At 45.9% G+C, this 25,799-nt stretch overlaps 1 protein-coding gene across 1 annotated transcript in view; it reads left to right on the top strand.

Annotated features, from left to right (window-relative positions):
• DNAH12 (dynein axonemal heavy chain 12) overlaps positions 1-25,799 on the top strand; it is a 3,791,933-nt gene that overhangs the window by 1,551,523 nt on the left and 2,214,611 nt on the right. Inside the window, exon 38 of the mRNA XM_069643677.1 lies at positions 5,038-5,176. Coding sequence (XP_069499778.1) covers positions 5,038-5,176 — 139 coding nt within the window. The remainder of the gene's footprint in view (positions 1-5,037; positions 5,177-25,799) is intronic.

The raw sequence follows: 25,799 nt of genomic DNA, 5'->3' as shown, positions 1-25,799 counted from the left end.
CATATATTGGAGGGTGTCGTCTATTTGCGCTTTATATAGTAGCCTGTACAGTGTAGCGATCCCTTTATCATGCGACCTCTCCCGTAACGTGAGTTCTAGGCCTACTCGGGGTCGTAACCCAGCCCTTTTTACCTCAGGGTGCATGATCCAGTGACGCAATTGTATATATTTAAATTGATGACGCTCAGTGATGCCAAATCTTTGTTTGCATGTCTCAAAGGATAGTGCGGTATCATCCTGATACATGTCTTGTAGGGGCACTGCGTCTGCTCCCCTCCAACTGTCCCAGAACTTTTTATGAAGCCCGGGTGAGAAATCTGGATTAAACACTATAGGGGACAGCGGGCCCAATCCCTGTTTAACCCCCCCCCTACCCCGGATGGCCCTATGCCAAGTGTGTGAAGTCGCTTTAGTGGCCTCCAGAAGGATACCTCCCTTTTCTCGAACCTTTGGCCCCAGGAAAGGTAGCATGCCCAGAGGGATGTCTGTCGCGCACTGTTCTATTTTCCCCCACCTCGTGAGGGGGTCACCACCCGCCCACTTCAATGCTGGCGCGAGTTGAGCTGCGAACACATACCTCCTTCTATCTGGGACTCCCAGCCCCCCCAGGAGCGGTGGGCGCATCATGATCCTTTTTGGGACTCGTGGCTTTTTGCTCCCCCAGATAAATTTAAACAAGGCCCGGTGGAGTTCCCAGATCAGATTCGGGGGGATCACCACTGGAGTTGAGCTCACTACGTATAATAGTTTGGGTATCAGGGTCATTTTTATCGCCGCTATCCTAGCAAGCCACGATAGTTCCTGAGCATCCCAGATTTGTAGGTCTTCCTACAGGCGCTTCCATAAAGGCGTATTGTTTGCTCTGAGCAGGTTCTTTGTGGATCTAGTGATACAGATTCCCAGATATTCCAGGGACTGCCTTTCCCACTGTAGGGGATAGCGCTTCTTCAGGAGTGCTATGTTTTTGCTACCTTCTGTTATGTTCAACACTTTGGATTTAAGATAATTTATTGTAAACCCTGATATCTTTTCGAATTCCTGCAATTCATTAATGATTCTGGGCAGTGTGTGCAATGGGTCAGCTATGTAAAGCATAATATCATCTGCATATAGGGTGATTTTATTTTGGGTCTCCCCTATTCGCACCCCTCTAATTCCTGGGTCCTCCCTAATCCTGTGGACAAACGGCTCCATAGCCATGGCAAATATGACAGGGGAGAGAGGGCACCCCTGCCTAGTACCTCTCTGAATATCGATTCTTTCTGATGTGCAGCCGTTCATCATTAGATGCGTAGAAGGGTGCTGATAGTTTGCCAAAACCATCTTGATGAATGTCGGCCCACATCCAAAACCCTCTAGCACTAGTCATAGGTACTCCCAGTCTATGCTGTCGAATGCGCGCATGGCGTCAAGTGCAGCAATAGCAAATTTCTGGGTCCCCCTGGTCCCCCAGTCTATGATGTCGATTGCGCACCTGACATTATCCTGAGTGTGTCTCCCCCGTACAAAGCCCGCCTGGTCTGCGTGTATTATCTCTTGCAATACTGGCGCCAACCAATTCGCAAGTATTTTAGCATAAATGTTCGCGTCCGTATTGAGGAGAGCTATAGGGCGGTAACTAGAGCATTCTACCAGATCTTTCCCGGGCTTTAGGGGTAAAATAGTGACTGAGTGACCCATGTCCTTTGACACCGCTCCCCTATCCCTAATTAGATTGAAAAGGCGAGTGAGGGGGTTGCTAGCTGCGTCAGGAATGCTTCATAAAACCCATTTCCCAAGCCATCTGGACCCGGTGCCTTTCCCCTAGGTAGTGAGGCTATCGCGTCTCCCACCTCCTGTGTAGTGAAAGGGACACCCAATATTTCTTTTTGCTGTTCCGAGATCTGTGGTAGTTTTATGACTGACAAATAGGACACTTGTTCCACAGCGTTCAAGTTCTTGCTAGACATCAGGTTTTTATGGAAGAGGACCATCGTTTTTAATTTCTCCTCATCGCCCGTTTCCAGCTCCCCACTACTATTTCTTAAAAAGTAGTCTAATTTAAGGTCGGATCCTTCACTCTAAGGATCTTCTCTCCACGGATGAGCTCAAATTGGCTGTTAAAGCCATCTCTGCAAAATGTTTGTCTACTTTGCAAGATGTGAGGGTTGATATTCCTTGAGGGATCCCTTTCTGACTGTGTCACCACTGAGTGTTTGCATTGTGTTAGTTACTGAGTATGGCCCCTGTCCATTTGTAAAGACCAGCCACTAACTTCAGATGTTCAATACTTTTGATGTTGGACTCTTGGCGTCCCCTTCATTTGCACCATGTTCGTACCCATTCACACTTGTGGTTGGTTTCCCTAGTGCATTGCTTGTCCCCTCTTGGTTGCCTCTGGGTCACTACCAGAATCATAGCAATCTATGTATGTTCTGATCTAGTCCAGGTGTCTACAATCCACTGTGTTCAAAGTTGGCACTTCCCTTGAATATATGTTCAGCAGCGGTTATAATCCGGCCTCAGAGTTCTTCAGCAACAGCATCAGCCTGTTCTCTTACTGTAGTTAACGTGGGACAGTTGTCTCCTGTCACAGTAAAACTTGCCAACCCCCAGTAGGTGAGCCATGCTAATTCACAGCTCTTTCCAGATCTAGATCTTCCAAGTGGTCCTCTTTCGTCATGATATTTCCCGGCTTTTGGGAAAAAGAAAATCCCCATTTGCGCTACATCGGTGTGGGAACATTTGTGCATTAAAGGTATTCCCTTTTAGGGCTGAAAGTGACAGTGCTTTATAGGTAAAATAGATGAGGGCATTCACATGAATGAGTTACAGATTGTAAGATATTAACCGTTTTCCCATCTCTCGTAAATACCTTTACGCTAGATGTGCATTGGGCTTAGTCAAAGAGAAGAAGTGGTGGCAATGTGCCAAAACAAGGTGCAAAGCTAGCACTGGTGGAACCAATTTGTGTGATCCCAAAGAACAAAGACGAGGTAAGAGAGAGTGTGATGCACCTGAGAGAAAGTGGCAGACAATAAGAAGCAGTTCACTGGCAATGCCAGACCACCCTTTCTTGGATTTGGGCAACTATGCAGGATAAAGAAGGGTGATTCCGAGTGTGAATCTACAGCAGAAAAGTGAGGGCAAACAAAGTGATCTGATGATAGGATATCTGGATTCAAGCAACATGATCTCCGACCAAGGAGCCATTTTGTGCATACTGAATGGCTAGTGAAGTACGATCTAAAAAAGGGATGGTATCGGCGCTGGTCCATGACAATTATTGCAAAAGATCATTCTTCCAAGGTGCATTTAAAAGAGACCCTTGTGCTGAGATGAGGCAGGGTGATTATCCTGGTCACAGAACTAAAATACAAATATGGCTGCATAATAGCCCTCATTATGGATGGAGTATCCACAATGATAGTCCATTGACAGTCCACCCAAAGGAGATAACGAGCGAGGAATGCCATGCAAACAAGTGGAATTTATTTGGATTTCAATGGAGGGAAAGTGTTTCTGATAAAAGGGCTTGTATGAAGTATTTGTGAATAAAGGAGGACAAGAAGAAAGGGCTGCATTGCAATTTTGGTGGTATTTTGGTGGTAAATCCTCCAAAACACCACCAAACTGATTTTCTGTTACCGCCACATGGTGACACGGATTTACTTGAGGTAGGCAGTGTAAGTCCCCATTTTTAGGAGCCCATAGGACTCCATGTGGATTTCAGTGGAATTAGCGCATGTGGTAATTCTGCTGATCTTTGGCTGTAAGGTGGTGGATTTCCCTCCAGCTTTTTAGAGGAGTAAAATCCTCCACCTCACCACCAAACCTGTTGTATGGCAGTAACAGAATTATCACCACGCTACCGCTGATGTTTATTGCATAACTGTACTTATAATGAGGCCTAAACAATGTATGTGAAGAACTGTGAAATATTTGAAGGTTTTACATTTTGGCAAGTATGGTTTGAAAATTCACTCATGGTAAGCATCACGTGGAGTATGTATATTGTGAATGCTCTTTCGTCATCAATAACTGTGAGAAAAGTTGAGGGGAATAATGGTACTGTAAAAATACTTTGGAGCCCTTTTTCTACTGAGTAAGCCAAAGAGTCCAGATGGGGCTGGAGAGTGGTTCCTGTGGGATTCTTTTCTATGTAGTCATATTATTGCAAGAAGGTGTTCCTGGTGGTGTTACCCATCATTCAGCCATGTTTTCAATCTTCCCTCATACTTCCATTTTTGACAGTGGATTTCTGAACATTTGTTATAATGTGCAGGAAGTTGAAGTGAAGAGAATTGAGTAAGAAGGAGATTTATATTCCTGTTCTTGCACTGCTTTGGAAAAAGGACGGCTATAAATCCCTCTTGTCTTTTTTCACATGTTCTTGTGCCGTATTTACGGGGCTACCAACCACCCACACCTCTATCTTCATATTCTTGTTTATCATCTGAACCCCTCCATCCTTGCCTTCAACACTGAGGATTGGGCAATGTGCTGACCACTCCAAGGAGCACCTCATTAGGGTATGTGTGCTAATTCAGTCCTCACCACCCAATAGCCATTGTTAGTTGTTATTTTTGGAAACTTTGATCCTGTAAACAATGAGGGTATTCATGCATCTCATTGTTTATCTCCACCTCAAGAGTTCATTAGTAAGGATTTCTATAATTTTACAGAAGATGCAGTAGCCTCCAGGTGGTCTGTGAATAGAGTACCAGGCTCATTGAAGATTCCTGGCCAGTAATCTGACTATCATACCTTATTCTGCATCTCAGTCACTAGACTGTCATTGGACACGACTTTGCTATTTCTACTCCGTAGATAGATTTAGGATATGTTCACTCTACATTCAGGATTACTTTTACATGTATGTTAACTATATGTGTATTTTATGCTTGTAATAGATGATAAAATTATGTCCAGTTTACGTTTTCATAAATCAGTTATTTTGCACTTTCGTTTGTAATCATATTGTAGCATTCTAGTGTCTTTTTGCTACATGTTTGACCTTTTTGCTTTTTATTAATTTTCAAACTATTGTTTTTAAAGACCATTGCTATTAGTTGGAACAACTGGTACTGGAAAATCAGCGTATGTGAAGGATAAACTAATGAATAACCTGGATAAGGATAGCTTCCTTCCCTTTTTCGTTAATTTCTCTGCACGAACCAGCGCCAATCAGATCCAGGTAAGTAGCAATACATCTTTCATTCAGTTACTTTCCAAAATACAGGAGCGTGTTTTGAACACTTAAAAAACAAAGTTTAAAGAGAACAAATTGTTTGAAAAATGAATCTTAATTTTTTTAATAAAGGACTTTACAAATTCACAATTCTTGATTTAATATAATAATATGGAACTGCGACCAAAGCATGATGGGAAATTGAGAAGGTGAGATTTCTGCACCATCTATGGAACCCAATACCTTTCCCCGGATTGAATCCCACAGGGACAGATAAAGCACTTCAACTTTCTGAGGTTTCTAAAATGAGTATCACTAAATCGGATAAAAACAGCACATATTATGAAAGGATTTAAGAGGGAGAAGAATTAAGTATGAATCACCATATCAATGTGTGATGATATTTGAACTATCTGACATGCAATGCAATTCCTTTTGTTGGCAAAGTAGGACGATTTGGTAATTGCTTTTGAATTAACCTATGCTTGATTTGGTCAGATTTTCCTCTCCTCCACAAGTGTTTGTTGTTTGACACATAGTATTACTGTCAGGTGCTTTGCCACAAATGGATTGCAGTGATGTATTCACACACTGAATCTATCTGTGTTCAGCTAGCATTGGGCAGATTTGAATCCCAGCAGGTTGTACCCATCCTTCAGAGGTTGACAAATTGATTACCATTTTAAATTGGGTAATGGTACAAATACAGGTTCTAACAAGATCCTTTTAGGTAACAGCCCTCCACTTCTAAAACAATGTTCCTAGTGAAACGCTGTTTTGCAAGACCCACAATAGAAGAAACAGAAAATACAAAAATAAGGATTAACTGAGAACAAACATTTGCACCAGACGTCCAAGTTGTATAAGCAAATTCATTAAGTGAAAGTCACTTTTATTTAAAAAAAAATGTTTATTTTAAAAGAAGGCAGGAAACAAGTACAGTTATGCATTACTTCCACTCTCCAGTCACATTTCTTTCCCTCCACTCCCTCCCCCATCCCCTGCCATGAATGTCTGTCCGGGTTAGTGTCCTGGAGGTTGGGGCTCCCTCCCCTCCCTTTTTTGTGCTTCGCTCCACTCGATGGGTGTATTCCCGCCGCACAGGATCCGCTTGGCTTGCTGGGGCTTGTATGTAAGGGCTGGGAATTTTTTACCATAATCCAGAAATGGGCCCCAGATATTTTGGAAGCGGTGTAGAGTCCCCACCCTGGTCGCCGTCACCCTCTCTGCGATGAGGATGTCCCATATTTTGGTCCACCAGAGGGGTAAAAGTGGTCCTTCCCTGGCTTTCCAGGAGCAGGCAATTGTTATTCTTCCTGCTAGGAGGAGTTGTGAGAGAAGCTTGGCTTTAGCTCCAGACCTCGAGTATATTTCAGGGACCGGAGCATCCAGCAGAATGGGTTCAGGCTCTAGGGGAAGCATCGTTTGGGTAATATCTTCAATGATATTTAGGCACTGTCTCCAAAACTGTTGGGCTTGTGGGCATGTCCACCACATGTGGAGGAAAGAACCGTATGTCCGCACTGCCTCCAACATGCTGTGTCTAGGGATTGGTTCATGTGGTGGAGTCTTAAGGGGGGAGTAGTACCAGCGTAGCAATATTTTATAGGTGCATTCCCTGTTGGTGATGCAGGTCGAGGATGAGTGCGTCCGAGCCCAAATGTCTGCCCAGGTCTGGTCCTCTATGGGATGGCCTAGGTCTGCCTCCCATTGTGCCATAGCGCAAGTTTTAGAGGCGAGGATGTCCCCTTGGAAACATTTATATAGGGCAGAGATCTTACCTCGGGCTGGGTGATCCATTAAAGTTAATTCCAACGCCGTAGAGGGGCGGGTTGCAGCCAGTCGGGTTTGTGGGTGGGAGCAGCAGTGGCGGAGCTGGATATAGGAAAACCTGTCCGTCTCGCGAAGTTGAAAGGCTTCCTTGCATTGGATGAAGGTGCGTGGTCTCCCCCCCCCCCCAAGAACATTTGCCACAAGGACTCCGAGCCCCCTGTGATCCAGTTCCTAAAGTTCCGGGGGTTCATACCAGGCGCGAAGGTTGGGTTATGGAATATTGGCGATGAGGGGCTCAGTCCTCTAGGGACATCTTTTTTCTTTAGCGCTCTGTCCCAAGCGTCTACAGTGTGCCTGGTGGCAAGCAGTAGTCTCTTTGTTTGTCGCATGGGTGGTGGAATATGTGGGAGAAAGCGTAGAGGGAGAGATAAGCGGGACTGTTCGAGCTCCACCCATCTCGGGCGGTCAGAGTGTTAGGGAGAATTCTCTGTTTAGGCTGAATTTCCTAACCTAGTGAGTCCTCCAGCAGCTTTGCTGGATTGTTGGGGTTTATTTTTTTCTCCTGCCAAGAGTGAGACTCTTTTTACCCTCACTCTTGGACATGATTTGAGTGTGTTCCTTTGACTCTAGATGTGTTTAATGGGCTATGGGTTCTTTTACTCCATAGGGCTTCATGTGTTTTTGGGATGTGTGTTACACAGCACCCTCAGTGCAGTAACACAGGGGTGTCATAGTGACCCCCCAGTATAGACTCCATACCCTGGGACTGACTACTGTCTCCCAGGGCATGTAAAGTCACCATTGACTTTACTAGTCTTGAATTCTGAACAGAACCAGTACAAACCATCATATTGTGGACGTACTGGCTGGGGCAATTCGATTGCCCCGGGGTCTGTTAGTCGAGGGGGCACGTCTCCGTCCCCCCTGATCGAGTTTTGGCTGGTGGCAGTGCATACTACTTTTTATATTCAACCGCAAATATTTCTCTATGGGATTTTCCCATTGTTCGAGGCTACTATCTTTATTTATTTAATTACGATAGCCTCGAACATACCGCCAGTTTATTCATTTATTATTAATTCTCCGGTTGGTATTTTTTGCCAAAACTCGGTTCTAAAATGGCGTTTGTGTTCTCTTCTGTGACTCCAACCCAAGTCGAGCCCTTTGTTCCACTTTTTTGGCGGGCTTCTCCACAGAAGCCCTCCAAAGTGGTGCCACTCTGTCTGGGGTAATTAGGAGGGGAGGAGGGGGATTTAGGCACCCTGGACTGAGTTGCCTAGGCAACTCAAGTCGCACTCCGTCCTGATTGGCCCAAGTTGTGAGCCGGCCGGCTCACCACTTAGCATGTTTGAGTGACAGCTAGGCTGAGTGAATGAGGGTTTTCTGCATAAAAGCAGGGCTTTGGGGACTGGAACTTCAGAAGTCGTCACAGGACCTAAGAATCCGATGAGGGAGAAGTTGAGCCGACCTGCTACGACGACACCACCGGTGGAGCCCTGCCGAACCGTCTCACCACTTTTCTCAACTACAGAGGAGATCTCCCGCCAGAGAGTCTTCTTCCTTTGACTGGTGGGGTAACCAGTTTCACCGTCTTTTCGCTGTACCAACGCATCTCGTGGCCGCCTTGCCTGTACCAAGCACCCCGGCAACCGGAATACCACGTTTTACCACGACCGCAAAATAAAGGGTAATACCTTTAACCGGAATACTCCGCGGCTGGTTTCTTCCCTGGCAGTGCAACGACCTTCATCTTTCCTCCAAGTCGAGATCTTCTCTTCCCCTGGACGACGCCGAGACTTGCACCCGCTGCCAGGAATAACTGCCACCGCTGGAGGATCCTTCCCACTTAAGGTACCGTGTTCCGCCTGGCTTCCCTTGCCACCGACTGTACGGGGTAGATTTAGACCCCGACTTTCGAACCTGGGTTAGCCTGGGACACCCTGGCTAAACTTTTCTGAGCCTCTCTAAACTCTTTTCGAACTCTCTGCAAGACTTTCAAAGCCTAGTGTAACTGTGTGATCTTGGGCGCATTTGTGCTCTGCTCTCTCTAAGAGTGGGCCCAGCCTATGGACCTTGGCTCACAAGTGACTTTTGCTCTTCTGCCTTGCTAAAAGTGTTCCTAAATCTTAGAGTGGTGTATCTTCACATATTCTGCCCTTTTCCCTCCCTTTTTCATGAACTTATTGGAGTGCCATCTATAGTTAAGCGCTCACCTCTGTCTGGAAATAAGTGGTGTTAACTAAGACTTGTCTGATAAGGAATAAGGGTTGTATATATTATAATAGTAACTATGTTTAGAGTGTTTTACAAATAAGAGTGCTGGAGTGTTTCAAACAGTGTGTGTTTAAATAAATAATTATATACTTTGATACCAAAGCTCTGGTCAGTGTTTGCTTGTATTATTGTGTATGAGTGCCTATTGTGTATACTTTGCATACTGCCCTACTCTTCTTGAGAGAAGTCTTACTGCTCAGCCACAGCTACCAGGTAAATCTCGGTGGTACAGACTGCTACCAAGTGGGTTTACTGCTAACACCTGTAGTCCTAAATCTTTTGCAGTGTTCCCTAAGGTAACTGCACAGGTTTCTGCCTAACAGATATTTGCATAGATATTCAGCAATGCAGTGGGTCTGTAAGATGCTGGGTTTTCTGGGTCCCCTCCAGGCTTGGGCAAGAGGACTGTGATGGATTCTTGCATGGAGGGGGTTACAGAGCCTGTGTTAAGAAAGGAATTAAACAGATTCACCAAAGGCGTTACTAGTTGATGCTTCAAGATTTTGTAGAATTTGGTGGTGTAGCCGTCCGGTCCGCGGGGTCTAGATTTAAGGTTTTTTATTGCCTCTTCCACCTCTTCTCCTGAGATCGGTGCGTCCAGGATGTCTCGGGCTGAGGGCTTCAGCTGGGGGAGGGCGGCCTTCTGCAGGTATTCCGTCTGCTCTTGCGGGTTTTGTGGTGGGGCAGACATCACTTGCCTAAGATGGTCGTCGTTAGTCATAGTTTCTCTGACTCTGAGTATTGGATTGTGCCCTGGGGATCACGTAATGTGATGATGGTGTTATTCTTCTTGATTTTGGCGAGTTTTGCTACCATTATCTTGTTTGCCTTATTGTTCCTGACGTAATAAAATGGTTTGGCCTAATAGATGTGCCGTATGTTGGGCCTAGTGCGCCTCGATTTTTTTTCTGTGCCGTCCGGAGCGCTCGTTGTATTTTGGGGGACCATCCTTTCTCCTTATGGATAGCTTCCGCTTCCTGAAGCTCTTCCTCAAGGGATATACGCGTCTGCCTCCTGCTCCTGTGGTATGCCGCTCCACGGGCTATCAGTTCCCCCCGAATGGCTGCCTTCATAGCGTCCCAAGTATTGGCTGGGGAGGTATCTTCATTGAGGTTCTCCTGGAAGAAGTTCGAGATTGACGCTGCTATGGCATCCCGTGTCGGCATGTCATTTAATATTGGGTCGTATAGTGACCATTTACGGCGGGTTGTGGGGGTCGGGTTATGGATGCATAATTCCAGGGTAATTGGAGCATGTTCGGACAAAATTCTCGATCCAATAGAGACCTCGTTGGTGAAGGTGAGTACCTATGGTGATGTTAGGAGGAGGTCAATCCTCGAGAAAGTTCTGTGGACATACGAGTAAAAGGAGAAGTCCTTTTCTGAAGGGTGTAGTACCCGCCATGAGTCGACCACCTCCATGGTCCTGAATAATGGCAGTAGACCGAGGGCTAGGGCGACATCACCCGAGGAGGCCGGGTGCGACTTGTCATTCGTGGGGTCTGGCACTCCATTGAAGTCTCCTCCCATCACAATTTGGCCCTCTGCGAAGGGAGCCAGGGCGGTGCTCCAGGCTTCATAGAATGCGACTTGACCTGTATTTGGGGCGTACACCGAGATGAGGGTGTACATCTGGTCCAGCAGGAGACATTTCACTGCCACAAATCTTCCCTCGGGGCAAAGTTTGGTTTCCATGATATCAGGGTTCAACCCCTTCCGAAATAGAATTGCCGTGCCCCCTTTCTTGTTGCCACCCGAGCCAATGAATTGCTTTGGGAATTGTTGTGAGCGCAGGCGCCCAAAGTCTGCTGGTAGTAGGTGGGTTTCCTGGAGAAGGGCCACTGCCGCTTCCTCATCCTGGAGCTTCTGTACAATAGGCTTGCGTTTGGGGGGGAATTCAGCCCTCTACCGTTAAGGGAGATGACTCTCAGGATGCTATGATCCCGGGTGGGTGGGGGAGGCCGCTGATGGGCTCAGGTGAGAGGCATCGGTCGGGTTGGAGTCAGCCGTTGCTTGCATAGGTGCGGTTGGTTGTTCGCTTGTTATCCTGGTCTTGCGATTTTAGTCCCTTCCTCCAACATGGAGGCCAGGTATTAACTAACGGGGGGGCCAGTTTAGTGAGGCCGGCACCACCCCAGGCCAACTGGGCCAGGCAACCGTGGTTAGCCAACATGGCTGAAACTTGCGGCCAGACTAAGTCTGGCATTCCAAGGATTTTGAAGTGTATCATACCTCGGAAGTGGGCAGGAGCCGTGGGGGGGGAGGGGGCGATGCAATGTGTGTCAGGTGAATCTTGTGCAGAGTTATGGTATGTAGCGTCTCGCCAGAGGCACGGAGATCTGGGCTTGAGGGAGGATAGGGTCATGCCAATTGAGACTCCGGTTGTGTGGGAGTTAGGGGATATTTGTGTATGTAGCAACTGCTACCGGGTCACCTGCACATGTGTCTCCCTGTAATCTTTGGTCATTTCTTCCTCCTGAACCTTGGAACCCTTGTCCATGTATTTCTCTTTTCTTTTGGCGGGAGTATGGGATCCCTTATCCGTGGTGGTCTCAGAAGCCCCTGGAAGAGTGGTCACTGGCGAGAGTGGATGCATGATGTGTGAGGCATCCTCGAGGTGGCTGATTCTCCTTAAGGTGCCCTTGTAGGTGAATTGTAGTGCTGTTGGGTAGAGCCACCTGTAGCTGACCTGTTGGGCCTGGAGGAAGATAGCCAGTGGTCGGAGAGCACTCCTTTTCTGCAGAGTGATGAGAGAGAGGTCTTGATAGATTTGAAGTGAGGAGCCTTGAAAGGTTAGCTCATCCCGGGTGCAACAGATTGATGAGATAGCTTCTTTAGTGGTGAAAAAGTGTACCCTGGTAATGACATCGGTGGGGGGGGGAATCCCACTCCACTCCACGACGCGGGCATAATCTGTGAGTGCGATTTAATAGGAGTTGGGCCTTATCTAAGTCCGGGAGAAGGCACTGGAAGAGGTCCCCCACGTATACCTAGTGAGTTCATGGACCAAGGTGGAGCATCTGAGCAGGTGGGAGGCCAGAGGTGTTTGGGGGAGGAGAAGAGGTGCTAGGCGTTTCCTTGACGGAGGAGCAGGGGCTCGCTGGGTGGGCCGGGGCGCCCCAGGAGTGGTGTTGGACACCTCTGGAAGCCAGTAAGACTGTGACTCACAGTGGGGCATGCGCAGGAGTGGGCCCCACCAGTCTTTTGAGGGTAAGGAGAAGGTGCCCTATACTCTATAGGCAGAGGCAGGTAGGCAAGAAGCGCCGGGACCCTTCGCTCGCATATGTTGGGATTCCGGAAGGTAGCATTCGGTTCTCAGAGTGGAGAAGGTGGAGGGAGGAGGGCCCCCCCCTCCAGCGCCGCGAGGGGACCAAGGATCTTGACAGTGGGGGGGGACAGGAAGCTGCTGAGTGGGCCGGAGCACCCCAGGAATGATGTTAGGTGTCTGTCTCTGGCGGCCTGATGATATTGCGAGGCCCGGGGGATGTCGGTGGGCTTCTCCGGTGGTCTATCCCGCACCACAGGAGGGGGAGGGGAAGGGAGTACCCCTCCGCCAGGATCTGCACGCCTGCCCCGAAATGCCCTTCAATTGCAGCAGGGCGCTCCCACAGGTCACCCACCAACTGTGTTGTCATCCTCCAGCGGAGGCTCAGGGTGGTGAGAGGGCCCTGTGGGAGGAGGCGGACTAGTTCCGTAAGATCCGACGCGCAGCCCGGTGTCCTCGGAACTCCAGATGGGTAAAGCGGGGGAGGAAGGCAGGGCTGCACACACTCCATGTGCTCTGCAGTGGGCCGCCCGTATGGCGGCAGCGTGCTATCCCCTTGTTGGGGTGAGGTGCCCGACCCGCCTCACCCGCGTGCTACGGTGCAGGCCCTCGGTGGCATAAGATGGTGGGAAGGCTGTCATCCTCAAGCTCGCAGGTCGCCGCAGGTCCCCGCTCCTCCCGGACTGCACGGATCCACGGGAGGTAGCAGGATGGCTCAGAAGGCCTGGCGCGTGGTTCGGCAGCCACGGAGGGTTGTGGAGCTTCAGGCGGGGGTTGGAGGGGGAAGTAGAAGTAGGGCCGCGCACCCTCAATGTGCTCCTTAGTGGGCCGCTCGTGTGGCAGCAACACTGTCTCCCTCCACTGGGGTAAGGTGCCCCTCACAAGTCCCCCGCATGCCGCACCGTGGGTCTCCGGCAGATCAGGATGGTGGGCGGGCCGTCATCTTCAGGCCCGCAGGTTGCCACAGACTACCGCTCTTCGAGCTGCGTGGCTCCGGCGGGGCCGTCGTATGGCTCGGCAGTTGTGAGGCCCCAGATACGGGGACCGCAGAACTCCAGGCGCGGTGGGTGGGAGGGTAGGGCTATGGGCCTTCAGCGCGCGGCTTGATGGACTGCCCTTATGGTGGCGGACATCCTCGTTGTTGTTAAAAGGGGTGGCGTCTCCCTGCAGCACTGCACACACTGCTCTGAGGACACCGGGCCCCCCCCCCGATGCATTTGGCAGTGGCCCACTGGTGTCGCCATCATTGTGCCCGGTACCCTCAATCCTGCGGCAGCATTCAGAAGTAGGTCCTCACCGCTCTCCTTACAAGCGGCATCCGTCCGCCATCTTGCTTGTAGAACGCTGTCGGGTCAGCTTCTTCGGAGGCTGATTTCGGGCGTTCAAAGCATAAACCGCCCAGACTTTATGGACTCAGCTGTTCACAGAGAGTTCCGATTGTCATGGGGAGCGGTGTTGATTCGGTTGGGTTACTTAAGACCGCATATTATCGTGTTGCTTCGGGCTTCCCATTGAGGCCATTAAAAGAGCAACCACATCGATGGCGCTCTTGGCCACGCCGCGTGAAGTCACTTTTTAAGATTGAGGCAGTAAGCAGACACCAAACGAGATATCCATGTTTTGACAAAACATCAAATGCAACAAAGATTATGGACATTGAAGCCCTACTTCAAAATTATAACAACATCAAAATATCAGAAAACTGCATGTTTTCTAAATCATAAATGATCCTAGCCCCCTAGGAGGTTCATTATTTGAGTGAAACACGTGTTGGTAAAATCACCTAATTTTACTATTCAATCAATTCATGTTTACTGAAACCAATATGAGTTCATTTACCTTATAACATTTTTCCATTAAAGCCATTTTTTTAGTTCCTTCAACAAACAGGGTTCCTATAAGTGTGTCTTATCTAGTTATGGTTGAGGTATTCTACCAACTGAAAAACATATTGGAGGTCATTTTGCAGCTCCATGTTATTCTGCGGTGTTGACCCTTTATGTGTAGACTTACACGTAGGTGGGTCATGGCCATCAAATCTTTTCGTCATTTGCACAGCTAAGTGGCAAAGGAGAAGGCATCATGTGGCGTACAAGCATGTACGCCAGCTTTTGGTCTCCCTTTTACACTCTGCCGTGCAAAAATCAATAAATCAATCAATCAAATTGAGTAAACGCTAGCTGCCATGTACGCATGGCAGGAAGTGTTTACAATTGATCCCTACAGAGTCTGCCTGCTTATAGCTAGTGGAAAGGCCAGCAGACTCCATAGGGATCCAGAGCATGTGCGCTAGCATAAAAATCCATGCTGTGCAAATGCTGGGAGTATTTGTATGGTGGAGAAGAAAGGAGTGGCAAGTGTGCTTATTCTCCGCCTTATAAATTGAGGAAAATCGGGAGTAACCTTAAAGAAAGACGTAACAGGCATTTACAGCTTTCATTAACGTTATGAGCAGCCAGAAATGAGCCCCATTGGTCAGATATGAACCTTTTTCATGTACCATATACAAACATATCATATTACTATTATGGTTTTTGTGTATACCCGTGACCATGCCCTTAGCGGTGCAGCTTGTTGACTTGCACTTGTGACCCTTTATTATATGCCTCCTTATATGGGGGTCCCTTCTCTGCCAGTGATGCAGTGAGAGGTGCAGGCTGCCTTTGATCTGGGGACTCCTAAGTGGGCTGCAAGGATTACGATCACTGCAGGAGGGGGAACATCAAGCACACCATAACACTTTCTGGGATGTGCAGACCCAGGCAATTATGTTTCAGCCTGAACACAATAGAAGTAGAACTGTGTTTGCCAGTATCTTGACCACTTCTCTACATCCCAGGTATTAGTAATTTAGGGTTATGTACTATACAAGTGACTGCTGCTGAACATTCCATGTTTCGCAACTGTTCCTGTTTGTTGTGTTTCGGCGGCTGCTTTTGCTAGTGGTATTTGACTCTTGTGTTTCCCCCTTAACTTGACTCCTATTGGATGATGAACAATATTCTCCAAGTTAATGGCAATCTGGTGTCCTGTTTACTCATATACTCTTTGATCTGTCCACAATGTTAAATAGACTGGAACATGAGATACCTCATTCTACATAATGGTAAAAGGCGCTATATAATACAATACAATACAATACATTTTGACAGTATAGCTTCCATGATAGAATCTTTGAATGATATTGTTTGATTTTCGTAGGTTTTTGTCGTCTACTTTTTAATCTGAATAACATGTATTTATGTTAAGTCTAGGATTCATTGAACCCCCGATATTTAAAAAAATATATATAATCTTTATTGGTTTTGTAACGTCAGAACCAGTACAGAGTGTCCATAAAAATACAACCACATACAATAAGCCTTATGACAACATGATGATTAACTCTTTTCCCATGTAATGCTTCTCATTATCCATGAATTCACTGTTATGTTCAATAAGAATCCATCCCAGTGCAAATGCTGGGAGTATTTCTATGGTGGAGAAGATAGGAGCGGCAAGTGCCCCTCTTCTCCGCCTAACAAATGGAGCAAAAAATGGGGAGTAACCTTAAAGAAAGACGTAAAAGACATGTACAGCTTTCATTAACGTTACGAGCAGCCAAAAATGAACCTTTTTCATGCACCATTTACAAACATGTCATATTACTATTATGGTTTTTGTGTGTACCTTTGACCAGGCCCGTAGCATATCTCCAATATCCTCTCATCTTAATCAAATCTCGGTGTCATTAAGTGCATGGTATTATCTCCCCTTGTCCTAATTGATCTTCCTCCCCTCGAACTCTGGTCTGAGTTGACTCTTAAAGATTGCTGCTTAAGTTGTCCGTTCTGTTTCTACAACATTCAGTCACTTCCAAGCAGAACCGTTCCCCAGGATTGTGACATTTAAAAGCCTTGGTACCTCTCCTCTGGTTTCCTTCTTACCCTACTACTAGCTTGCATGTTTTGACCAAAATGGGAACCATTTCATCTCCATATCCTTGATGGGCTTATGTAGCCAGGCTGTTAGTTTCCCCATCAAATACAACTCTTTGGCTTTTCTTAGCCATTCTGTTTTTCGATGGGAGCTGCTCTCTTTTATAACTCTGGGCCAAGCAGGCTCTTGCCTCCATGAGTGAATAATGTGCCATGTATGGAAATTTGCAAAAGACATCCCCTTATTTAGATAGGCCAAAAAATAGAAATATTGTGTCATGGTCCCTTTGAAATTCCTACACTTGCTTGAGCTAGGAGAGCACTTCATTCCATATACACTTGTGTAACCACATATGGAATTAGAGCCCCTTTGCCCACACCCCCTCCAACACTCATTTTTAGTTCGCGGGTACATTCTGGAGAGCCTATCAGGGGGTAACTGCCATGTGTGCAATAGCTAACCATGTAATTTAAATTGTATACTGCAATACCTTGTATGATTTTGAACAACATTTTGCCTATAGTTTCTCTGATATTCGATTTCCCAGGTCTCTTTCCCATTTACTCTTTAGGTTTCCTTAGTCAGGGGTTAGCATCTCCTTGATGAATTTGTCCAGTGCCGAGATTTGGCAATTATTACTGTCCTGTGCGTTAAGTACTGTTTCAAATTTTGTCAGGGGAATATAGCTAGCAATTTCCGCTTGTCTTGACTTAGCAAACCTTTAAGGTGCAGGTAGCGAAATACTGACGTTTTCTGTTTTTTTTTAAAACATATTTTTTTTTCACATACAAAAACCTCCACCCCACCCTCAACTTCCCTTTTCACCCTCCCCCTCACGCCACCCCCGGACAGCTGCCACCATTGTCGATATCAGTCTCTTGAATCCAGTCTGCTTGTACCTTCATCAGAATAAATCCAATGCTCGTCTTCTTTGTGGACACCAGTTCTCTTGACAGTCTTTATGCCGAAAGTCTAACACCAAATCCCGATCCTTCTTAAACTTCTTTTGTTCCCCTTGTAATGATATGATATGATATATTTTATTTATATCATGCTCGTACACAGGTGTTTCAGAGCGCGGCCAGGCAAAGGGAGGGGAACGGCAGAAAAACAAAAACAATGACCTTACTAGGCCCAGTGACATTGGGAATGCGCAAGTGCACAGGGAAGGGAAAAGGGGCAAAGTGCATGGGAGGAGGGAGAAATTGGAAAGTACAGAGCATAGGAGAGGACAAGATAAATAATAAGTAAATAAATAATAAATAAATAAGGTAATCAAAGCAGTAGTGCAGCATGTGAGTGGCCGAGTGTAAGGTTAGTCAGATGGGGAGTATCTGATAAGTGCAGAAAAAGAGTTGGGGGGGGGGGGGCTGTATGGGTACAAATATAGGCCCAGGTGCAAGGGGGGCCAGGAGACAGTGCAGAAGGTTGGCAGGGTGAGCAGGTAACCAGGGCCCGAAGGGCAGAGGGTGGCCAGGTGCAGCAGTGCCGAGAGAGAAAGCAGATCAGCAGGGGAGAAGAGGGGCAAAGGTAGAGGCGAAGAGGAAGGTCTTGAGCTTCCAGAACCATAGATGGTTCTCCTAAAGTCAGAGGGAGGACCCCGCCGAAGACAGAGATCTACCACCAGCTTGTTTCTTTGAAAAACAACTGACCCTGAGGGAGTTAGAGGTAGAGGAGCGACCGGCTGTAGAAGGGAAATATTTACGGAGGGATAGTTGAAGGTAATTTGGACCCAGGTCCCAGAAAGCCTTGTGGACAATGCACAAGGTTTCAAATGTAATCCTTGCAACCACAGGGAGCCAATGAAGGGATTTCAGAGCTTGAGAGATTCAATCCCAGGGTTTAAGGCCAAGGAAAAGTCTTGCAGTCCTGTTCTGGATTAGTTGTAAAGGGCAGAGAGTGGAGGCAGGTAGATTTAGAAAGAGGCTGTTACAGTAGTACAGCCTAGAGAGAATCAGAGCTTTTGAGACAAGGAGCTTCTGAGGGAAAGAGAGTAACGGAAGAGTACCTTTAAGGAGGTGCAGTAAGAGGGTTGACTTTTTGGACACTTCAAAGATGTGTGCGGAGAAGGAAAGTGTGGAGTCAAAGATGACCCTGAGGTTCTTAGCTTCGCAGGTACGGGCAGGAGGAGGGCCAAAAGAGGCCGACCAGAGAGTGAGGGGAAATGATGGAGGGGGTGCACCGATGAGTAGGATCTCAGTCTTGTTGGCGTGTAAACAAAGATCATTGGCGGCACATATGTAACCCATTCCAAGGGACATAATGCTACATTTTCATTAACCAATCTTGTTCTGTAAGGGCTGTAGGTTGTTTCCAATTTTGAGAAATTAGTGACACAGCGGCTTTCCTTTGACTCTTTACGGTGAGAACCTCCTTTATGTCCCCCAAACCCAACATTGATTCCCCCATGTCTCTACATATTTGGGGACCAAAAATCTCTCATTGCCTTATTAACACTCCCCAGTATACCTTTACTTTGGGACACTCCCACCAAATATGACCCCATGTTCTTATTTCCTTCCATGCCTGCCAATATTCCTTTGAAATGTTTGTATAAAACCGATGTAATTTCTCCAGAGTGAGATGCCATTGCACCATTATCCTGACCGACATTTCACGTATCTGAAGTGCCCAAATCCATTTCAGGATTCCCTTGCAAACCACCAACCATTGGGTCTCCGTAATGGTAGTGCCTATGTCTTTCTCCCATAGCTTCATATACCCCCATTCCACTTGACCTGGATTCTCTCCAATGATTTTATACAATGCACCAACCACATGTTTGTCCTCTGGGTTTGTGGTAATGTACTTCTCGAAGGGGGTAAGATCCCTTATTATAAAGTGTTTAATTCCCATTAACCAGTGCCGAAGCTGAGCATACCTCAATCTTTCGTTTTCATTCCGGGAGAATGCTTTTTTACTTTGTTGAAAGGAACTTATTTCTCCACCCTCCACCAAATCAACCATCTTTAAACATTCAGCTTCTTCCCATGTCTTGAATGCACTCTGTCCTAATACCGGAGTAAACTGGGGATTGCGAAAAAGAGCTGTAAAGGGAGAGGGAAATGTGGTAATACCTGCCCGCTTGACCAGAGCATCCCACACCTGTACCATCAAAGCTGTGATTTTACTATTGTACATTTGAATGGGATCACCTTGTTTTTGACACCAAAGGACTTCCTCTAGTGGCCTTCCCATCACTGCTCTGTCTATCCGCACTTACATTTCCTCCATGTCTCCTTTAAACCATTCCTTAATAATTCTTAGCTGGGCTGCTTGATAGTATATTTTTTAATCTGGCGCACCCATGCCTTCTTTGAGTACTGATGCTGTTAACGTTGTCCATGCTACCCTGATTTCTTGCCTTTCCAGATATAATACCTTATAATCTTGTTAATAACCTTAAAGAATTTCTGGGGGACCATCATTGGGAGAGCCTGGAAGCAATATAACAGTTTTGGAAGAACCATCATTTTAACTACATTTATTCTTCCCGTCCACGAAGTGGTCAGGAAGTTGCGTACTTTGAGCTACTGTTTAATTTATTCCAAAAGAGGGGGATAATTTGCTTGATACATCAAATCCAGAGAATCGGGTATCTGCACCCCCAGATATCGTATGCCCTTTTGTGTCAATGCAAACTGGTTCTCACAATCATTACTCATTCCGTATATTTTCCCTACTTGAAATCTTATCACCGATTTGTGTATATTTATTTTCAGGCCCGCCACCACGCCGAATTGTCCGTTTTGTTGCTAGTGCCTGCAGAGAAGTTGGTACATCAGTCACCGTTAATAATAAGCCGTCTGTAAAGGCCCTAATTTTATGCTTTTCTCCCCCAAATTAAATACCCTTGATTTTTTTCCTCGTCTCTACTTCTGGACAACAGTGGTTCAAGATGGAGCGCATATAATACTGGAGATAACAGGCGGCCTTGTTTGGTACCCTTAGTTACCTGAACTTGGTACGAAAGATCTCCATTAATAGCAAGACGTACGATTGGGGGTTTCATAATTTGCCATAAACATTTGCGAGAATCTGGGACCGAATCCCATAGCCTCCATAGCGAGGAATGAGAAGGACCACTTGACACGATCAAATGCCTTCTCGCCCTCTAACGTTATTACCCCTGCTGATAATCCTGCTTTATTTTTTTTTTTTGATAAAATGGGTCACCCGTCTTATATTGAACAATGTTTGCCTACCCATAACAAACTCTGATTGATCTGAATGAACTAATATTGGTACCAGCTTTCCCAGCCTAGTTGCTAATATTTCCGTATACAGCTTGTCGTCTATAATAATAAGCGCTATGGGTCTATATGTCCTTGCCTGGCTTAGGAAAAAGCACCACTTTTGCCTCTTTCATTGTAGATGTAATAGTGCCCTCTTCTCTAAAGGAGTTGAAAAAAGAGATCAACACCGGTGTCAAGACCTCTATATAGTTCTTGAAAAATAATGCTGGAAAACCATCCAGTCCAGGAGCCTTGTTAAGTGTAGGGACCTTATCACTTCTCATACTTCCTTTGGAGTGATCACACCTTCCAACTCTTCCCTATCGCATGCTTCCAATCTGTTCAACCGACATTGTTCCAAATATGTCTTTTGTGCTTGGGAATCCGTGGAATCAATAGTGTACAAAGCTGAGTAATAAATACTCTGTACATTCTTTTAATATTTCTTTAGAGGATGTGCTAATTATGCCTTGCCCAGTTTCTATACTACGAATGGTCTTTGCTTCTTCCTTCATCTGAACTTGCTGTGCCAACAGACGAACAGCCTTGTTGGCCTTAATGTAATAACTTTGTCTTAAACACAACGAGGCTTTCTCCGCCCACCCAGTCTGTAACAACTCTAATTGTCCCCTGAGATACCTGAATTATTTCCTTAATGTTACCCCCTTATTCTTTTCCATCTCTCTCCTGACTGTTTTCAGTTTTTCTTCCAAATCTTTTTGTGCCAATGCTAATTGCATCTGTCTCGGGGCTTTTTTCGCTATCAATTCTCCCCTCATAATTGCTTTAAAGGCATCCCAAATCCATCTTTCTGGTGTTCCCTGTTTCCCATTTATTTCAAAGTATTCTCTGATCTTGCTCTGAAGTTCCTCACACAATACCTGATCTCATTGCCATAGTCCTGATCATTCAATATTCTGAGAAATTTCTAACAGTAGTGGTGCATGATCCCGATAGATTTATAGTACCCAGGTGCATCTTCTGTATTCATCTAAGCATTGAGCCCAAGACCCACAAATAATCTATCCTCGAAAATGTCTGATGGACAGATGAGTAAAACGTATACCTCTTAGTACCCTGTGGTGTTTCTTTCCAAGTGTCAATTAGAGACAAATTGGCCATACTAGATTTACATTCTTGAGTAGAGGGTTGTTGTGATGTCTTTCCAGCACTGCTCCTGTCTATTTGTGGTTCCTTGGCCATGTTGAAATCTCCTGTCAAAACCTTCAGCGAAATGTTCAGGTTTACCCAGAACCCCCTGGAGGAACCCGTCCTACCCCGAATTTGGGGCATACACTGTAGCGATAGCATAGCGCATTCTCCCTATTTGAATTCGGGCGAAAACATATCTTCCCTCCTTGTCCATTTCTTTCGCTAATATGTTCTGTCCTACTTGAGCTTTCAAAGCTATAAGAACCCCTCCCGTCTTCCCCTTATTTTTTCGATTGTATGATATATGGATATCCTGCTAGCTTTAATGTATTACTTTCTTTCCTCAAAACATGAGTCTCTTGTAATGTCATCACATTGGGTTCTCACGACTTAGGAGCAATCCTATGTTACGCCTTTTGACAGGGGACTTTAAGCCCCTTCCGTTTATAAGGTTAAGATATTGATTGCATTTGTATACACTGGTTATCCCTTTGGCAGCTGATCCCACCCCCCCTAGACTATCCCACTACCACCCATGCCCCCATCCCTCTATCCCCCCTCGTCTCCCCGGTAGAGCTCAACCTGTTCCCCCTCCTTCCATGTTTTAAGCCATGGAGGTTGAGCTCTGCCACACTCCTGGGTATTCTTTGTCTGGGTCTAACCTGGCCCATCTCTCCCCCAATGCCATCATTCACTCCATATTCCTGCCCCCTTCTAATAATAGAATGATCATCAGTATAGTACATAATTCCTAAACTTATAGATAAAGTACTCTTTACCTGCTACGTTGGGCGTAGTTGTCCATACGTATTTCCAACCCTCCCAGTTGTCACTCCTTCGTTGACTTACCGCGTGATGATTTGGTCCATTCCCATCTTTTGTAATTCCCAGTCTCTCGATAATCACCAACTTCTTTTTGAAGTTCCCCTTCTTCTTCTTCTTCGATCTTTAAAATCTGCAGTCCTTCTTCACATGTGGTGATAAGTTGTTGTTGTCCTTCCCATGAGAAAAGTAATCTGAAAGGAAATGTCCATCAGTATTGGATTTGAGCTTTGATCAAATGGTGACTCCAAGTAACCTGAGCTGTAATAGGGAGACCAATCCATCTCTCAGTTTTACTCCGCCCATATAATATTGGCACACACACACGCTGTCTTTCACAGTGGCGCGGACTTCACCTCTTCTTCTCTACTTGTGCTTCTCAACTGCTGCGCATCCAATTTTGCTATATGCCGATAGTTCTTTGGGGTGCCGTACCAGTCTTATCCCTCTCAACAACAGCGGGTCGCATGTGAAAGATGCCATGCCCCTGGAAACGCCTCGATGCGGTGGCGGTCAAATTCCGTAGAGATCCGCTAGCATCTGTGTTGGAAAATACCCTCATCTCCTCCCAGGGGTCATGGTCATCTCCTAGATTTCTTTAGTTTGATGGCAAGTCTATTTCACCGATAATCGGAGGCGGGAGGGAGGATCCCTCTCCTCAAGGTGCTGATGACTCAGCGGCCATCTTGGAATTGTTTTCTCTATGTTTAACCATTGTTTTCATGTTGCCACATCAATGAACCTTCCCTGAGCCAAAATTGGCATGCCCTTTCTAGCCCAGCTTCAAACCATGTTTGAAAATGTCCAGGGTTGGTTAACTCTTCTGTGAATCGGGGCACCCATAAACACCTCATTGGAGATGGCTAAGTGGTGAGTTTCTTTTTTTAAGTTTTTTTTTATTGGTTTATTCAACCTTTAAAAAAGCAAAAAAAAAGATACATCACATAAATGTTTGTTTTCCTCCATCCATCCCTCCTTCCATCCCGCCCTCCCCCATCATCATCTTAACAGCTCTGTGGTCGCAACCATCGTGTCATATTTAGAAGATAGGTCCAATGACAGCTGCATTAGACTTCTCATCTTTGTTTACAACCAAGTTTACTTTTTATTCGTCCAGGCGGCCTTTTAGCACGCGAAGGAAGTTTGTTAGTGCAAATAGAGCTGCTCTATTAAGCCCCTCAAAGAGGGCTTTCCACCAATCTTCAGCAGACATACACTGGTGCTCGTTAATCAATGCCCCAAAGTAAGTTTCTCTTCGTTGTTGAAATGCTTGACAAAACATCATGAGATGTTTTAAGGTCTCCTTATTCTTGCTGCAGAATCTGCACGTAAGATCAGTGTCAACATGCTTCACCCAACTGCCCAATCGCTCTTTCGTTTCTAGCATGTTTAGTCTGAATCGCATGTATAGAGATCTTGCGTGTTGGTCCGGAAGGAGAGTTAGATAAGTGTGTCTTTGACCATACGCTTTGGCTTTTCCTGGGACCTCTTGCATTCATTTTGATTTTGCTCTTAATTCTCAGGTTTTAATCCAGTCTGCTCTCCAGAGTTTGGTCTTTACCAGCTCGGGATTCTCTATTAACGTTAGAAGGGAGATGTCATACTCTTTTAGAAGTGTTTGATAGAGGAGATTCCATTTGAAGAGGATGGTATATTCTTTGGCGGTATCAGGCTTGTGTAGTACTTGGAATTGGACCACTGGATCTTTCATCATTGTTTTTCTAAACAGGCTCAGTGGGTTCCAGGTAACTCTTGCATTAATTGAGATAAAGCCCAGTTCATATCGAAGGCAGACCGTCGAGGTGCCTTTAGGGAGCTGTAATACTCGTGTCCAGAATATGTTTTCAAGTGAGTTCCACAAGTCGCTTGTGCAGCCAAAAGCGTTTTCACCGCCATAAATTAGGGCGGGAACAACATTTTGTTGGAAAAATTCAGTTGTTGGTTTTAATGAGAATTTCCCAAAATTTTTGTTGATCAACATCGCTTGGCATGCCATCTGTTAGCATTTGCTTTTCACAACTTCAACCCATGGCGCGTCATTTCTGCTGGCACTGATCTTCATGCCCAGGTATGTAGAGTGTTTTACAGTCTGCAATTGCTCATTAGCAAGACACCATCTGAACTTCTTTCTTTGTGTGCTGCAACCTTGTAATTTCTCAAAAATTAAGATTTCACATTTTTGTTTGTTAATTTGGAGTCCGTTAGCTGTAGTATAGGTGTCAAGGCAGTTCAGTTTACGCTGAAGGCCTATAGGAGTCAGGTCTACCAAAATAAGGTCATCAGCGTAAACCAGATAGTCAATGGGCGAACCGTGTAGTTTCGGAGGAAACATAGTTGCACCAATGAATGCTTTGTTTACATCAGATATAAAAAGATTGAAAATGATGGCTGCCAACGGACAGCCTTGTTTCACTCCCTTATGTGTGCTTATAGGAGCGGATAATGTGCCTTTAGTATCCAAACGGATCTTGATAGAAGTGTCCGTGTGTAATTCACGAATTGCTTCCACTAGACTGGGGGGACAGTTCCATTTGGTGAGTTTATCCCACAACAACTCCCTGTTTATGCTGTCAAACGCGTAAGACAGGTCTATCAGAGCCAGATGGATCTTAGCGTTGGCTCTAATTGCTTCCATCTTTAGGAGGTTCAGCACCAACAAGTTTATACCACATCCAACCCCTTTTACAAACCCAGCTTGTCTAGGGTCCACATGATTAGATTCTATAGACCATTATAACAGTTTCTGTTGCAAAAGGGTAGCGTAAATCTTCCCCAACACGTCGAGGAGCGCTATGGGCCTGTAGTTTTTTGGGTTTGAACGGTCTCCTTTCTTAAAAATTAGGACCACCACAGCGCTTTTCCAGGACTTTGGGGTTGATCGACTCTTAATGACTCGGTCAAACAAAGTTACGCAAAAATCTGTCCTGAGTTCTGGGTTTTTCTTAAGCGTATAGTTTGTTAAGCCGTCGGGCCCAGGAGCTCTAGAGTCATGCACGTTCTTAATTGCGTCTAGTATGTAATTTCTCTCAAACGCCAAGTCCCACTCTTTTAGCGGCGTAGGTTCCCAGGTAGATGACGGTGTGTCTCTACGGAATAGATTTGCGTAGAACTTGGCCCAATCGGCTTTGGTAACTGCAATGGCCTGTAGAGCTTGTTGCGGAGCTATAGTGTTGTTTATCAGTCTCCAGTAG

This window comes from Ambystoma mexicanum, chromosome 2p, assembly GCF_040938575.1.
Source record: "Ambystoma mexicanum isolate Mex_15411 chromosome 2p, UKY_AmexF1_1, whole genome shotgun sequence".
Classification (NCBI taxonomy): Eukaryota; Metazoa; Chordata; class Amphibia; order Caudata; family Ambystomatidae; genus Ambystoma; species Ambystoma mexicanum.
The sequence above is the reverse complement of the archived record's forward strand: the minus strand, read 5'-3'. Positions and strand labels throughout refer to the sequence as shown.